An 18,239-nucleotide genomic window follows, 5' to 3' on the forward strand; every position below is an offset into this window, starting at 1 on the left:
CCGGGACCAGGCACTACCCCCTCCTTTGCTTTCTCTGATATAAAAAGAATTTCTTGCTTCCTCCTAGTGCTGCTGCTCTTCTGCAAGAGCCATGCAGTTGACCTTGCCTGCAATAAACTCTCCCTAAATGGACCAACCTCTGGGGTCTCCTGCCTCTTGGGTTTTGCCAATCATCTTACATCTAGTGCCGAAACCCAGCAGAAAGGTCTTTCTCTTCCTCCCTGACCCCCTTGTAACTCCTCGGTGGACCATCCCTCCAGGCTCTGAGGGGAGCTCTCTTCTCTACTTTCTGGAACCTGGACTCTCTGACCCTTGATTGGACCGACTGCTCTCAGACAGGGTGAGTTCACCTCCCTTCCTCTGGTAGGCAGGTCATTGCCTCCATTCTCTCTGTTTGTCCAAACATGTGGCCTGGAGAATCTGGTTGTCTTCCTCCAGCCCAGAGAAGGGAGTGGAGACGTCCCTCCTGGCCTCTTGGCCCCATTCCCGGACATTGATCAGGAAAACAGGGACACCTGTTTCCTGTTCTTCGTTCACACCCATGGACCAGACATGGGAAACCAAAAAGTGCTTGGTCTCACACTCCTTTGCTGGATTGTTCCTCCCTTTGTGACACCCAACTCAATTTCAATATTACATCTGATGCCAAAATTTGGATTTGATTGCCTCCAGGGCTTAAAAACTTCCCCACTATTTTTGGAACGGCTCTGGCCTGTGATCTCAAGTCTTTTCTTCCTTTACCTTGGGCTACACCTTCCTTCAGTATGTTGATGATCTTCCTCTCAGACACAAAACTCTTAAAGGCTCTGCCAAAAATGCAGGCCAGCTGCACACTGTGGTTACAAGGTCTCTAAAAAGGGACTGAGGGACCAGATCTACCAACAAAAAGTGGATTGTCTGAGATTCACCATCCAAAAGAGAAGAGACTGTTGTGGTCAGGAATAAAAGAGACAGTGCAAGCTTTTACAGCCAACCAGAGAGCTCTCCAAAAATTTCTGAGAGTGCTAAGAGTTTGTCCCATTTGGATTCCAAACTTTGCTGTCATGGTAAAACTTTTGTATCAACACAACAACAACAATATCCTTTCAACAACTTAAAAGGCAACTGCTACAAAGCCTTTCACCTTGTTTGTCTCAAAAACAAAACAACAACAAACTAAGACAGTGGTCCAGGTTCTTCATCTAGCAATCAAGGCCAGGTGTATTGTATGAGAACACGCGGATACAGCGGTACATACCTTAAATCTAGTCACCCTGACGCCACACAGTGATGAGCCAGTGATCCAGGACTGTAAAAAAGTGCTGATACAAATTCACTCTGGCGCAAACCATGGACCAAACTCGTCTTAAAAATCACCCAAAACATGGCAATTGCCCTGGGCATCACCTGGGAGCTGTACTCTGCATATAGGCCACAGAATTCAGACAAAATAATAGGGCTAGCAAAACTGGATTTAAAAAATAATAATAAGGAAAAAATCCCCTAAAACTGCTGCATACCAATTACCGAGTTAGCTGTCTTTTCCCTTCTCTATCTTTTTACTAAGGTAATTTTGCCGTTCAAGGTTATTTAAAACATTGCTATTTCAGTCAGTTCTGGCTAAAATGTAAACATCTGAAAAGAAAAGCTGTAACTCTTTAAAGTGCAGGCCAGTGTAAAACTTGGATAGGTGATTTTAATTTGTTTCTTATTTTGTTAAAAATGTACAAAATTATTTCAAAATGTAAATTCAAGAAGAGAATTATGGCAGAAAGGAACTAGTATGTAGGGATGAGAGAGAGAGATGTAAAGAAGGTATATGAGTCTGAGAAATTTTGGTAAGGAAGGATAAAAGGAAAAGTGTCTTGCATGGTAAGAAAGCTTATCCTAAGATTGCCCCAAATGGGAAAGGAAGGAATAGGGTAATATCAGAAGTCTAAAATCAAGTCGCGGAAGATTTGAACATGTTGAAGAATGATTGTGTAGGATAAAGTTTATGAAAGGAGTATTACATGTGATAAAGATGGTTATATTTAAAAATTATTCAAAAGGTTTACAGTGAGGTTCTATTAAGATAATTTTCTGTGTTTTCTACTGTCTCTGTTTTCTATGGTTATCTAAATTTCACTTCTAAAGCGAAAGTTAACTCCTGTGTAACTGTAATGCTATCTTTGTGCTTCCCAAATGTCAGAAATGTAGAAATAGGTATTAGACAAAACACCAGTTTAGCTATTCCAGTTCATCACAGCTGCCTGAAGTCAGCAGCCTCAGAGACAACTGTCCCAGAGACAACCCACCAGACTGCTCATGAGAAATCTGAGAAATCAAGCAAGCTGATCCTGAGGAGGAGGACCTGTCCTGCTCCAGTCACATCCAGAAGCGGGTAAGGTGGTGTACAATGGTAGACTGAGGACTGCCACATCTTAGGCTACATAATTGGACTCTAAATTTTATTTCATAAGTGCTTTAAGACTGACTTTATTAGTGCTATTTACGATGATCTTAATTTCAACATTTATGTATCTTGAAGCCCTCTCCTTCCTATGCCCCTTCAAAGTCATGTATGAACACCTTTTCTTCTGGGAAACCTCCCCTATCAGAGTCAATCTCCACTCATTGGGTATCTTCCCACCTTCACTCTCTTTAGAGAATTGCTCCAGGAACATGTAGACTGTGTCCTCCCACAGCCTTACCCTGGTCCTTTTGCTGACTCCCTCCCTCTAAAACCTGATCTTTTTAAAAGCTTCTCATTCACAGACCCTCGGCCCATGGTGGACAGGACCTCACCTAGTCATCCATCACACCAACAGTGGCTATTATACCCTCCTCCTTCCACACACCGTGAGGGCATTCATTCTCCTGCTCTCCCTCTGGAGGCTATTTCACCTGGGACTGCAACAACCAATACTCTGATAGAGCCTATGGGATCTCCCCATAAAAACTCAGCAGTAAAAAGTAGATCAAAAAATTAACACCCATTACCATGATTAAAAGGCTGGAATGTTAGGTCAGAGGGTACATGGTGCCCTGGTGGGTTTTACAAATACAGCTACGTGGGTCTCATAAGCACAGCTGGGCCATGATGACCCAGTCTAAGGAGAAGTAGCCAAAAATAAGAAAGGCCAGCCCTCACCACCCGTGAGCAACTGAGCCCGGCTGTTCCCAGGACCAGGCACTACCCCCTCCTTTGCTCTCTCTGATATAAAAAAATTTCTTGCTTCCTCCTAGTGCTGCTGCTCTTCTGCAAGAGCCCTGCAATAAACTTTCCCTAAATGGACCGACCTCTGGCATCTCTTGCCTCTTGGGTTGTACTGATCATCTTACAGTAACTTGTTACATAACTAATACACAATCTCTGTTATGCATAGAATGTTGAATTTTAAAATATGAAGCCGGGCGTGGTGGCGCACACTTGTAATCCCCGTGCTTGGGAGGCGGAGACAGGAGGATCGCGCTGGTTCAGAGCCAGCGTGGCTTAAGAGACCCTGTTTCCACATAAAAAAGTTAAAAAATAGGTCTGGAGGTGTAGCCCGTGGGAGTGTATCCCGGAGGTAGAAGGGCTTCCAGGAACCCCAAAAACGTAAAAAAATAAAATAAAATTAAATTAAATTAAATATGAGAAAATACTCAGAGGTAATAGAAGAGAATCTGGATTGAAGGAAGGCCATTTGAAAGGTGGATGCCCAATGAGGAGCATCTCGGGGAGAAGCAGATGCTTGCATTCAGGAGTGGGGGAAAGGGGACTGGGTTCTGGTGGCTGGGCTACAGAGTCACTCTGGCCCACATGAGGGTGCCAACATTGCCACCTCTGGGCTGAAGGTAGCCACCACGGAATGAAGACCTAGCAGGCTTTCTGGGGACGAGGGTGTTCTCTCTCCCAGTTTTCTTGAAAAATATCACTGTGTGGTCCCTCTGGCCACTGGAGGCAGCCCACTCTCAGGCCCTGAGGAATTCAGGCACCAGTGGTCAACACTGTCTGTCCTGGGAGGTAGCCTGTGCTGTGGTTGATTGTGTGGTGTGATTTGTGTTTCGGGTTAGAGCGGGAAGCCAGGTACTTGGAAGAGTCTCTCACAGTCAAGCAGGATGGGGCTTCCCCATGGCCTGCTGACACTGCCTGCCCAGGGCAGGAGAGAGGGCCAGGGTACAGAGAAACTGTCAGCAGCTTTCTGCTTTTCCCTCCCTTCACCTTCAACTTCTACCTGTACAGCTTCTACAGTCTTCTTGAAAAAAAAAAAAAAATCCCATTAGGTATGACCACGCAAAACCTCCCTGGCCCATGGTACAGTGTGGATGGGGATGCTTCCTAGCTGTGGAGGACTTGAATTGCACACAAGCCTTATGGCTAACAAGACGTGCTGGGACTCAGAATAAAAGACCCCGAGTGGCACTTTGGCATGCAGAACGCTTTAACGTGACGGACACTGGAAGGGCCTCAAGGTCTCTAACCTTCTCCTGCTCTCCTCTCTTGCTTTCTCCTGCTCCCCTGAAGCTTTTCATAGAAACCAGAAGCCCTCTCCCTGCAAGACATACAATCTTGAAAGATCATTCTCTCTCTTCCTCCTTGTTCCTTGAAGACCTCACTCCAGAGGGGTCCTCCCCTGTTCCTGGAAGAAAGGAAGACTACCCGGAGAGGCCAAGAATCTAAAGACTGCCGCCCCCACCCCAGGTTAGATCCTAGCCTTTTGTTTAATCACATTTCAACACAGCCGCCCACTCTTCAACAGACCTCAGCATAAAAACATTTTCCTCTGAGCCTCTAGGTCTTTTCTGAAGGGTTCCGGGGGCCACGTCAAACTTTGATTAAATTTGTTCTGCTTTTCTTTTGCTAAGTTGTCTTGTTAGAGGACTGTCAGTCATGACCCTTATGATGGCTAAGGAAAGATGCCCCACCTTCCCACCCTTCAGAAGGAGGGTATTTGTGGGAAGGTCGGAGAGGGCTTTCCCAATTGGGCTAAGGGGCATTAATGCCATTGGGCGCCAAGTCACCAGGGTTTGCCACCCCTGAATGTTTGATGGTGGAAAAACACTTCAGTGACCACTACAGAAGCAAGGAAATGAGTGGTGAGGGGTGTCACAGCCCGTGGGGCGGGAGGCCAATCTGGGTGGCACCAGTTTGGTCTCGTTGAGCGCAGCCTGGAGGGCCTTAAGTGTGCCCTCCCCTGAGGCACATGCCAGGTCACCACACGGGGTTGTCGAGAGGCCTCTCAGTCTCTGAACTGGAATGTTTCTTCCTGCCTGCTGAACACCTGCTCACCTTTTGGATGGTGGAGTGTGGGTGGGGGAGGCAGCCCGTGTTCTGTGTTGAAAAGTAAATCAAAGGAGCATCTGCTTCAGAAGTTCAGATGACACCAGACTCAGGCAGACATCATCCGAGGACATGGAGCAGGGCAGCGGGCCTCACCTGGTGGTCGACCCAAATCTGGAGTCTCCCGTTATCCAACAAATATTTAAAGGCACTACATACCACCCTTCATAGGGTAGGTGAAGCTCACAGACACCATCCTGTTGTTGGGGTTGTCTTGTGCTACTGAAGACAGCCACCAACAAATGGGTCAGGCAGCTTAGTGAATCTCGGGGTCAGGGCAGGTGTGCAGAGGGGCAGGGTAGAAAAGTCTCGGGGGCTGAGTCAGAGCGTGGAAACTTGTCCTCAAGGTTTTCTGCCTCCTTCTCTGTAAGGAGGTCTGGGCAGACAGCTGAAGGGGACTCCTCAGCAAAGGCCTCCGTAAAGCATACAAAAGGAGAATGAACGCAGTGTCTGGGGCCAGGAAGGCAACTAGATGAGTCAGTGAAATTCGTATCTTCATATCTGTGTTTGTCATCCTATTTCAGCATTGCTTAACAATTACTATAAGTAGTTTCTTGAAAGTTCTTTTGAAAAAGTTAGCAGGAATTTTTTTGGCCAATGCTTATAATTCCAGTACTTGGGAGACTGAGACAGGAAGATTGGAGGTTTGAGGCTAGTCACAGCAACAGCACCTTAGCAAGGATTTCAAAATAAAAAGTAAAAAGGGCTGGTGGTGTAGCTCAGAGGTAGAATGCTCCTGAGTTTAATACCCAGTACATAAAAAAAAAAAGAATATGAACTATGTATGCTGTTGGTTTCTTCATTAACGAGTTAAACACGTGCTCACTATGTATTCATGAGTCATAGTTTTAACCTTTCCATGACTACACTAGGATGGAGGCAGCGCCACCGAGTATGGATTGAAGTCATGAGTGAGAAGCAAGGTTGAGCGCTCCTGCAGGGCCATTTCAGGACCCAGACAAAGCAATGTAAGCCCCGACTCAGGCTGCAGCAGGGGAGGCCAGAGGGAGGAGGGGCAGGGCGGGAACCACCAGGTGGCCCACCAAAGCTTCTGGCTCAGAAAATCTCTGTGGGCTCCAAATCTTCTTTGGCTCCTGCTTATCATTAGCATTTGAAAAATTGGATGATGCTTAGAATTTACTCTGTTTGGGGACTGGGGCAACAGATGTTCCAAAATGTCTATGCAGCTTCAAATGTGGGTGGGTTTGGTGGTCCACACTTATAATCCTAGCACTTGGGAGGCTCAGACAGGAGGATCTTGAGTTATAGGCCAGTCTGAACAATTTATCAAGACACTGTTTCAAAATTTAAAAAATAAATGAATCAAAAGGACTGGAGGAAGCCGGGTGTGGTGGCACATGCTTGTAATTCCAGCATTTGGGAGGCTGAGACAGGAGGATCTTGGTTCAGCTACTAAGTGAGGACAGCCTCAGCTACCAAATGAGGCCATTTGCAATCAAGTGAGACTCTATTTTTTAAAAAAATAAAGAATAAAAAATAGGGCCAGGTGTTTAGCTCAGAGGTAGAATGTCCCTGGGTTCCATCCCCAGTACTGCAAAAAATAAAAAAATAAAAAAAGGACTGGAGGTGTAGCTCAGAGGTAAAACATCCCTGGCTTCAATCCCCAGTACAAAAAAAAAAAAAAAAAAGTGGGAGGAAGAGAGGGAGGGAGGGAGGGAGGGAGGGAAGAAGGGAGAGAGAGAGAGAGAGAGAGAGAGAGAGAGAGAGAGAGAGAGAGAGAACAAGCACAGAGATACAGCCTTGAGGAACCCCTCTGACATGGAGAGCACACCCAGATACTGGGATCCAGCAGGCACCCCATGCCTGTCTTTGTGACATCAGGGTATTGTTTCCTGAAGCTGATCACACTGAGCTGACGCTCCAGAACCTCAAGGCTGTGAGGCGGGTGAATGTTGAACCTCTGGCTTCCTGGGTTAAATATTCACTTACAGCTGACTGATGCTGGAAGGAACCACAGGAATGCTGTCTCCCAGACACCCGCCTGAAGAAGGAGGCGCTGGCGTCTGGCTGGTAGGAAAAGTGCTCCACTGTGAGGTCATGCCTGGAGATGGCTGTGCACTTGAGTTCCACATCACACTCACCTCCCTTTTCACCAACACACAACCATTAGGAAAGAGGAAAAAACTTGCTTGTAATCATCATTAGCTTCATTTTCTTTGGAGACAATTGTCTCTTGCCAGAGGTCTTTCACATTAAGGAAAACTGGAGTGTAAGGGAAAAGTCATCATCCCAACATAAGTATGATAAGAATTTTGTATTTCCTTCCCTATTTCCCTTGAGAGTGCACATTATATCCACAGATCTATCTAGTTGATGTTCTGCTAATTTATTTTGTTTAACATTGAACGTGGTTTCCTCCTTCTCCTCCTCCCCCTCCTCCTCCTCTCCCTCCTCCTTCTCCTTCTTCTTTCTAATGGTCCTGGGGATTGAACCAAGGGCGTGGCTTAAGCTTGGTAAGTGCTGTACCTCTGAGCTACATCTCCACCCCTTAACATTGTTTCATACTCATAAGGCTTTTTCTTTGCTATTAGACTTTATAATCGTCTATTTAAATTTATTACCAAACATTTAAAGATTTTCAAATACATTTTATTCCACTGTCAGATATGCCAAGAAAAGTCACCCAAAGAGTAGGAAACACAAACACATAGGGTGCTTAATATCTTTTTTTTTTTTTTTTTGGTGGTACTGAAGTTCCTGGAAGCCCTTCTACCTCCAGGCTACACTCCCAGACCTATTTTTTTATATACTTTTGAAACAGGGTCTCTTAAGCCAGCGCAGGCTGGCTTCGAACCTGCACGATCCTCCTGTCTCCGCCTCCCAAACACGGGGATTACAAGTGTGCGCCACCACGCCCGGCTCTTTATCACCATTTTATCAATTACATAATAAAACAAATTATCAAGTATCCAAATATTAAGTTACACAGCTGAAAAGGCATATAAAATATTAGATGTTTGCTCAAATCATTAGCAGAAACCCACTTCTTTTTTTGCAAGAGAGTTTGGGAAGAAAAGGGGAAAAAAATCACACTTCAAACAAAAGTTGGTAAACAACTGATAAGTATGGAAAAAATTACAAGAATTTCAGAAATTTTTTGATTAAGAATTGTTGTAGCTACAATTAACAAAGCATCTCTACTTTTTAAAAATATTTACTAAATTAAAGAGCATCTTCTACTTGTTCTGCACAAGACAAAGGCAATTATTTTACTAAAAATATTTAGTAGCCCCCTCCCATTCTTTTTTTCAGGCCCTCCCTGTTAAGTTGTACCTCAGAGTGCAAACATTAAATTAACTGTAAGGCTTTTTTTCTCTGAAAATATTAAAGACGTGCTTCTGTAATAATGTAGATTTTCAAAATGGACGTTTCCCATAATAGCACAAGACTCATAGGACATTAAATAATCACCGTTAAGACTTGGTAAAATAATAAAAAAAATAGTAAAGCCAACCTGATGTATACTGGTGTGAATGTGGGAGATGTAAACACAGACTGAGCAGGCAAACAACAATCTAGGTCCTACTTTTTGCAATGACTGAAAAAACAAATCACATAAGATCTAGAGTGTTCTTAGTTCCTGGAATTTTGGTTCTGTATTATACTAAATATATACAATTATTGTGCTGGGTATTTTGGCACCTAATCTTTCTAAATTTCTTATATATTAAGATTCTGGCAAGGAAACAGATTTAAAGATATAACTCAATACCGCATGATTTCTGGAAAGGTCAATTGGTACAAATGATAAGCACATTTTAAATACTGAACGGCAAGAATCTTTTTTGCTAAGATCCAAATTGGTTGATCATAACCCAAACATAGATGCTGATATTCTGTCAAACTTGTGCCCTGGTAAAACTGCTTTCCAATACTCCTATGGAAGCTTCATTAGACTTTTTCACAAGCCAACATGTTGGCTAATTATGTATGACACATTAAGTCCCATCTCAAATTCCACTTCCAAGTCAATAGCATCAGGCACCCCCGTTTTATTGAATGCAACAGTTGTTTCTATGACCATTGGAGTCTTTGAAGGCAGCCGCATTTTAGGACAATATTTCTCCAAATACATATGTTGCTTGCTGTTAAAAGCTCCACACTGCTTTTGTCTTATGAACTGCACTGCATCTTCGTGTTTCATTCCACCTTCAATTAATGTCAGGGCAACAAGCACTGGGGCCCTCCCAAGGCCTGCAACACAGTGAGCAGCAATACAGCAACCAGGGTCTTCACGAAATTTAACCTTCACAATACTTAACCAGTCATCAACAATCTGGCTGGATGGTGGGGCACCATCATCAGAAGGCCAGTCAAGAACATGGATGCCTTCTTTCTCCACCAGAGTAGTATCATAAGTTGCTTCACACTTACTATTGTAGTAACTCCATACTTCTTAAGTTCCTCTATAAATTTGCTTAAGGTCGCATTGGTTGGATTGTATGTAATAAGGAATCTCATGGTATGTGACTTCCACAGGAGCAGGGCGGTTCATTTGAGCCATGTACATTTAGTTTAAAAACACTCAATAGGGTATGAAAGAATTAAAAAATTGAATACAGAAATGATGCAAAGTAACTGAAGTTGACTTCAATCTGCTCCTCTTGAAATCCTCAGAGCTTTGAGTATGAAGTTGGGAGTAATGGGACATGAAATGAACCTCCTAACAAGAAGCAGCAATTCTTCAATCCAGTAACACTGAGGCAATAGAAAGGAAATGCGCTGAGGTTTGCCCCATCCTTCTGTGTCCGGGTTAATCACTCTTCTGGGGGCTTCTTGGTGAAGTAGTAATGAATTTCTACAGTTCACTTGTCTGCATAGAGGTCATGCTGTGCCTGGCAGTAATCTCCACTGCCCTTCAGAAACTCCATAAATGTGTGACCAAGAACACCACAGAAAGGAATATGTCTACTCATTGAAGATTGTGGCCTAATCATACAAGCGTGCGCCACCACACCCGGCATAAGGACACTTTTAATATCAGGTTTTAAAAAAAGCAAAGCTTGAGGACTTCCGGGAAGATGGCGACGGAGCAAAATGGGGCTTACGAGCCCTGCTAACAACCAATCTCTATTACCACAAAATCAGCGCCTTTCATAGCCAGAAAACACCATCAGCAGAGAAACAAAAAATGTAATTTTAAGGGACAGAGAAAAAGAGGGCTGGAAAAACGAGACACCAGAAACCAGACTGCAGTGCTGCAGCCGGAGCCGTGGTGTGAAGCGGCGGGCGCCATTTTGCCTTGCAGCACCAGGCTCTAGAAAGGAAGGGAACTCATAACGGAGCTCAGAAACCAGAGAGGAGATACGCCGGCCTCACGCCCGAGAACGCAGCAGCAGCGCCTTACTGCTGGTGGCAGCAGCGAGTTCACCGGACGGCACCAGACCAACACACTCAACAGCCCACCAAGCTCCAGAGAGGAGCGGCGGACAGCGAGCCAAGGTGAGCCGCTGCAGATCAGCCGGGAGGAATTCGGCAGATTTCTCGGCGCAGGGAGCATCTAAAGCTCCCAGGGGCTGGGCTCAGCGCACCCTCAGGGATTCAGAGTGGAGTTCAAAAACAGAAAAGAAATACGCCAGCCTCATGGCCGAGGGCGCGGCAGCAGCGCCATATTGCTATCGGCGGCAATAGCAGCGAATTCACCGAGTCCACGCACTCAACAGTGAGTCACATTGGGGCCCCTAGAGGAGAAATCCCAGTACTGTACTCCCAGAGACTTGACCCAGTGGGGGAGTGGTGGTGGCAGAGATATTACACCATAGGAGAATGCCCAACCTGGCACCCCCCAATGGTCTAAAGCAACCTCGATTGACACCCAGGGTCTGAGACTCTGTGATACAACCCAGTAAAGGAGTAGTGGGAACTGAGATACCATAGACTCGAGATCCAGAGCACCTTAAGTGAAGTCGTAGTGACTCAGGGAAGAACCCAGAGAAGGCACAAACTTCCGAAATCATGGGAAAGAGGAATAACAATGGAGCAATGAATACCCACAACTCCACAACATCAGAACCTGATAAAACAGAAATGCAGAGATTTATAGAAGATTAAATCAGGAAAATAACTGTAGAAATAATAGAGGTGTTTCGAAAAGAATTCAGAGAGAGCCAAAGAGAGATAAAGGATGCAATTAATGAAGTAAAGTCCTCAAATCAAAGTACAAACAACCAATTAGACCACATGGAGAATAGAATCTCGCTCCTAGAAGATGATCATTCAAAAAATGAATGCATAGTTTCTAATTTAGAAAAAAAAATCCGACAGCAGGAATCTGACATTGAAGAAATATGGGCCCATTTTAAGAGAGCTAACCTAAGAATAATTGGAATAGAGGAGAGAAAAGAAGGTGAAACCAAAGGGATCTTTTCAAGGAAATAATAGCAGAAAATTTTCCAAACATAGAGCAAGAGGTCGATATAGAGGTCCAGGAAACTTATAGAACTCCTGTTAGAGAGGATCAGAGAAGAGGATCTCCATGCCACATAATTGTCAAAATGACCACTGTGGAAGCCAAGCAGAGAATCTTAAAGGCAACAAAAACAAAGGGCCAAGTGACATTCAGAGGCAAACCAATTAGAATCACTCCAGACTTCCCGAACCAAGTCATGAGAGCCAGAAGGGCTTGGAGTAACATATTCCAAACTCTGAAAGAAAACAACTTCCAGCAAAATTTCCTACCCAGCAAAACTTTCTATCAAATTAGATGTGGAAATAAGAAGCTTCCACGACAAACAGAAACTGAAGGAATTTATGTCTTTAAAACCAGCGCTAGAGAAAATACTCAAAGAGATTAACTACAAAGAAGAAATAGGTAACACACACCAGAACCAGAGAAACAAGATTTTCCATCCAACAGACAACTAAGATTGGTTATCTGTGGAGATTCATTATTTATGTTAGTCTTTTACCTATCTCTAAATTGCATTGCTTGCTTTTATTGTTGCTAATTTTTAGGATTTCTAGTTGGAATATTAATATACCTTCAGATATAGCATTTGGAAATATTTTATCCCATTCTATCAGTAACTTTTAACTCTGTTTACATTGTCTTTGGATATACAATATTTTTTATTTTTTAGGGAGTTTATTTACCGTTTATTTACCCTTTTGTTGCCTGTGCCATTGAAATCATATCCAAGAGATCACTGCCAATTTCAATGTTGTGAGGTTTTATGACCCAGATTTTCTTCTAAAAGTTTGTAGTATTAAGATTTATATTTAGGTCTTTTATCTATTTTGAGTTAATATTTGTATATGTGTTAGGTAAGGGTCCAATTTTATTCTTTTCCATGTAATTATTATTTTTCAACAATATTTAGTTAAAAGATTATTATTTCCACCACCAAATGTTCGTGGAAACCTTTTCAAAAATAACTTGACAATATATGGAAGAATTTATCTCTAGGCTTTTATTTAACTCCAATGGTTTATATATCTGCCTTTAGAACAGTACTACACTGTTTCAATTATTGTAGCTTTATATGGTTTGAAATCAGAAAATATACATCTTCTAGCTTTGTTCTTCTTTGAGATTGTTTTGGGTATCTAGAGCCCATATTCCATATCAGGATAGATTTTTTCTGAAAAATAAATAAACAAATGTATGATAGCTTCACCTAAAAAAAAAAAAGAAAAGAAAAAAATATTCTCTGGTAAGAAAGAAAGCAAAAAGAAATATTGAACTGTTATCTTTTAGTCATCAAAAGCTTGGTATCAGACAAATGAAACTGTTTTGTGAGATTATCATCGTTAATATTGGATAAATTGCTATAAAACTAGATGTCAACCACTAAGCCAAGCATGGGAAGGAGGGATGGGGAGGGAACGGGGTGGGGATCGGGTAGGGGCTAACTGGGCGATGTGTGCATGTATGTCTACAAAAGTATTTTCTTTATACCATTATGATGTATGAATACATTGCACCAATTAAAAAATAATTAAAAAATAAAAAAAGATTTATACTTAGGTCTTTTATCTATTTTGAGTTAATATTTGTAAATATGTTAGGTAAGGGTCCAATTTTATTATTTTTCATGTAATTATTATTTTTCAATAATATTTAGTTAAAAGATTAGTATTTCATCCACCAAATGTTCGTGGAAACCTTTTCAAAAATAACTTGACAATATATGGAAGAATTTATCTCTAGGCTTTTATTTAACTCCAATGGTTTATATATCTGCCTTTAGAACCGTACTACACTGTTTCAATTATTGTAGCTTTATATGGTTTGAAATCAGAAAATATACATCTTCTAGCTTTGTTCTTCTTTGAGATTGTTTTGGGTATCTAGAGTCCATATTCCATATCAGGATAGATTTTTTTGAAAAATAAATAAATAAATGTATGATAGCTTCACCTAAAAAAAAAGAAAAGAAAAAAAATATTCTCTGGTAAGAAAGAAAGCAAAAAGAAATATTGAACTGTTATCTTTTAGTCATCAAAAGCTTGGTATCAGACAAATGAAACTGTTTTGTGAGATTATCATCGTTAATATTGGATAAATTGCTATAAAACTAGATGTCAACCACTAAGCCAAGCATGGGAAGGAGGGATGGGGAGGGAACGGGGTGGGGATCGGGGAGGGGCTAACTGGGTGATATGTGCATGTATGTCTACAAAAGTATTTTCTTTATACCATTATGATGTATGAATACAGTGCACCAATAAAAAATAAAAAAAGCAAAGCTTCATTAAAAATATGCAGGTGATAAGCACATAAAAACAAAAGAGGTGCCGGGCGTGGTGGCGCACGCTTGTAATCACAGTATTCGGGAGGCTGAGACCTGGAGGATCGCAGTTCACGGACAGCCTCAGCTACTTAGTGAGACCCTGTTTCTAAATAAAGAATAAAACATAGAGCAGGGAGTGTAGCTTGGAAGTCGAATGCCCCTGGGTTCCATCCCCAGACCCGCCAAAAAGGAAAAAAAAAAGGTTAACATCATTAGTCAACAGGGAAATGTAAATGAAAGCTGTGCCATACACCTACTAGAATAGTCGAGTTATAATCTGGTAGTTTCTCATAAAGATGAATTTGCCACATGACCAGGAAATCCTAATATCAGCATTTACCCCAAAGAAATGAAAGCCATGAAGGTCTCTTAAATGTTTATAGCAGCTTTATTCATAATGCCCCCAAAGTGGAAATAACCCTAGTGCCCATCAAGTGGTTAATGGATATACAAATTATGGTATAGCCATATAAAAGAACACTATTCAGTAATAAGAAAGCAACAGACTGCCGATAAATGCCACAGCACATGCCCCATGTGACTATGCTTACTTCAGATGCTACTCGGGAGTTCTACGTTGCCCCTGTAGTTGATCAACTGGTTTTAAACTAGGGGTTCAAATGAACTTCTCTTTAGGTTTGATAGTTTTTTGTAACCGTTCATGCAATGCAGGGAAACACTTTACTGAGTTTATTGGCTTATTATACAGTATAAGATTTAGGAGTGGCCAGATGGAAGAAATGTGTTAGGGAAGGGCTCCAGAGTTTCCATGTTCTCTCTTGTTCTCTCTCTACTTTCCCAGCACCTCAGTGCGTCCCCACCCTGGAAGCTGTCCAACTGTTATTTAAGGGATCTTATGGCAGTTTCATTACATGAGCACAATTGATAAATTATTGTCCATGGTGAATCAGAATCATAATTGAACCAGAGGGAAGACTGATTCTTGGCAATACAGCCAAAACTTGGCAGAAGAAAGACAGTCAAAATGTACATGAATTAGAAGCTGAACAAGAGCGAAGGGCTGAAAAGAACGCTAGAGAGCTGAGGCAGGAGACAGCTTGATGAGCTCATGCTAAAGCTGGCAGCTGAGGGAATTCGGGGCTCTCAGAAATGAACTGTAGAGAAGAAGCTAAATACGATCAAACCAGTGATTGAAGAGGACCAACAGAATTTTTTTTAAAAATCACATTTTTCTCTCTACTTAAATACCTCCAGACTTCTCAGCTCTACTGCTCAGTGAATACTCCTGTGGCTGCAGATGAATTCATCTGGGCCAAGATACAAGCCCTACCTGCAGGGACCCAAGCAGCTATAACCAACCTCATCAAGACTGTGAGTTTACACATCATCCTACTCTACATAGCTGTGGAAATTCTCATGGAAACAACTAAATCTGTAGAGTTTGTGAGTTTGCAGACAATCCCTGAGAAGTCAGAGTCAATGGCTACAGTTGGACATGTAGGAAACATAAATTTGAAGTGAGTCCCTAGGGATACTTGGGCAGGACTAGAATCAGCAATCTTCCCCGCTTCTACTGGCAGGAGTGATGTTCCAGGGAGAAAATTACTTAGTCAACCACACTTCAGGCTCAGAAGGCTATAGTTTCTGATTCAGCAGAGTTGGGCCTCTAAGAGCTGGCAGAGTTTCACATGATCACAGGTGGCAGACCAGTGGTGGTTTCCCTCAGGCATTATAGCTGAGTGAGCAGGCCAGAGGCTCAGAATGTTACAATCTCTTGCCCTGCTGAGTTTGGGCCTGGAAAAATATGGAGACTGGGAGTCAATCAGAGGCTGCTGCTTGCCTGTGCTGGCTAAGCAATACATCATATTAAAGATGTTTGGCCGGCCGTGGTGGCGCATGCTTGTAATCCCCGCGCTTGGGAGATGGAGACAGGAGGATCGCGCAGGTTTGGAGCCAGTCTCACTGGCTTAAGAGACCCTGTTTCCAAATAAAAAATATATAAAATAGGTCTGGGAGTGTAGCCTGGAGGTAGAAGGGCTTCCAGGAACCCCAGTACCACCAAAAAAAAAAAAAAAAGATGTTTTGGAGAACTAACTCAAAACTCTGATTGCCTGGAATAGATATGTTGAAGCAAATATATATCCCCAGCATAAGACCTATATAAAGGTATAATGAATAGACATTGGACTCCCACACAAAGAGGAAGAGGAAAACAACACACCAGAGACACAAAATAAGAATCCTGAAAACACAAGGAAACAATAACTCCTAAAACTCCACGGCAATGGAAATCACCAATACAGAGCTGCAAGAAAAGCCAGGAGAATTAAGAATTTTAATTGTAGATATGACCAAACATTTAAAATATGAAAATAGAGAAAGTATATAGAATATGAAAGAAGCCATCAATGAAGAAATTAAACCCTGAAGCAAGAATCAAGAGAGGCCCTGAATAAAATAAAAAATACAATAAACAGAACTTCACCAGCAAACTAGACCACACAGAAAATAGAATCTTACTCTTAGAAGATATCTTATTGAAGACTCAACACCCCTTTTTTAAAAAAAATAGGGCTGGGAGTGTATATCACAGGTAGAATATTCACCCCTTGGTTCCATCCCCAGTTCTTAAAAAAAAAAAACTACACTAAAATTTTATCTAACCCCAATTAGAATGGCAATCATCAAGAAAACAAAAAACAGTAAGTGCTGATGAAAATGTAGGGAAATAGGAACTCTTCTACACTGTTGGTGGGATTGCAACACACTGAGATCAGTGTGGAGGTTCTTCCATGTGACCCAGATGTATCACTCCTGAGTATTTTTCCAAAGGATTTGAAATCAGGATATTATAGTAATAAATACATATCCATGTTTCTAGCAGCACAATTCACAATAGCTGAACTATGGAACCAGACTAGGTGTCCATCAGCAGATAAACAGATTACAAAATTATGAGATATAAGCACAATGGAATTCTACTCAGCCATAAAGAAAAACAAAATGTTATTTTCAGGAAAATGGATGGATCTAGAGAAAATTATGCTGTGAGATTAACCAATCACGGAAAGTGAAGAGTCATGTTTCCATCAACTGTGTAAGCTAGAGAGGAATCAGGATACACGAGGGACTACAGATAAAGGAGCAATGGCAGGGCGTGGAAGAAGGAGGAGGGGAAGGAGGGAGAAATGATGAAGGAAACACTTCCAATGATGCATGTACATATATAAAATTATCAGTGCCAATCTCAGTATCAGGTATAAGGAAGGGGAGGAAATGAGGTGAGTGCCGGGGGGAAGCTCACCTAGTGCTACTTACACTTATGTTCCCATCACTCTGAAGTATATTATGAGATTACAATGCACCAATAAAAGTATATTTTTAAGAAGGAGCTGTAGGGTTGGGGATACAGCTCAGTGGTAGAGCACTTGCCTACCATGTGTGAGACCTTACATTCAATCCCTAGTGTCCTAAAAAGGGTGAGGGGGTGTACCATATGTAAAGTATCCCTTAATTGATTTGACTTCCAATAAAAGCTATCCCCTTCCCTCATCTTTTATATTCTAGCCTCCAATGGTTATATTTAGACTTCTGTGAAGGAATAAAATAAAAATTCCATCGATGAACACCTGGCAAGACTTCCACACAAAAATCCACTATCCACTTCAGTATCTCTGGTATATTTGGTCAAAAGCTCCTCCAAGATCTGTTGTTTCAGGGTGGATGCTCTTTTCAAGGCCTTTCTATTCTGTACATTAGCTGCTATGGTAACTTCTTAAGGCTCTTCCTCTTTACCTCCCTTTATCTGCTTCTCCTTGCTTTCCCTTCTTTTGCCACAAGTTGACCATTAATGCTCATGCCAATGAAGAGAAAAATGCCTGCAATAATTAGGATTAAGCCATGTGACCAACATGTGTTTTTGTAGTCTCCATATATGTCACTGATATAACTAAAAGATGTAAAAAAATAAAGCTATGTGGTTAAAAGTGAATAGGGATATGCTTTCCCAAACAAAGCTTACTGACACACTCAGAAAGAAGATGTCAATCCAATCTTCAAAGAACTCACAGATGACAAATCAGTATAAAAAAGAATCACTAAAAATCATCTGACCTCTGTTTATGTCATCCCAATGATTTTGGATGGCCTTGCATATTCTGTTATTTTTAGCAAATCAGAATCATTAATTCTTGGCAAATTTGAATTAGGAAAGACCTGGAGATCTTCTACAATAAATTCTT

At 41.9% G+C, this 18,239-nt stretch overlaps 1 protein-coding gene and 1 pseudogene across 2 annotated transcripts; both read right to left on the reverse strand.

The window, feature by feature from the left end:
- Window positions 1-9,297: 9,297 nt before the first annotated feature.
- Window positions 9,298-9,809, reverse strand: LOC308260862 (protein tyrosine phosphatase type IVA 1-like; annotated as a pseudogene). Its single transcript has one exon. The product of its transcript is annotated as a protein tyrosine phosphatase type IVA 1-like (transcript).
- A 301-nt stretch (window positions 9,810-10,110) lies between these two features.
- On the reverse strand, window positions 10,111-10,242 carry LOC308260833 (uncharacterized protein; the record flags this gene model as incomplete). Its single annotated transcript, XM_080692384.1, has 1 exon — window positions 10,111-10,242. One exon carries the CDS (start codon window positions 10,240-10,242, stop codon window positions 10,111-10,113), a length of 132 nt encoding a protein of 43 aa, XP_080548510.1.
- Between the last annotated feature and the right edge of the window lie 7,997 nt (window positions 10,243-18,239).

The sequence above is a fragment of the Muscardinus avellanarius genome, assembly GCF_963383645.1.
Source record: "Muscardinus avellanarius genome assembly, chromosome: 3".
Taxonomy (NCBI): Eukaryota; Metazoa; Chordata; class Mammalia; order Rodentia; family Gliridae; genus Muscardinus; species Muscardinus avellanarius.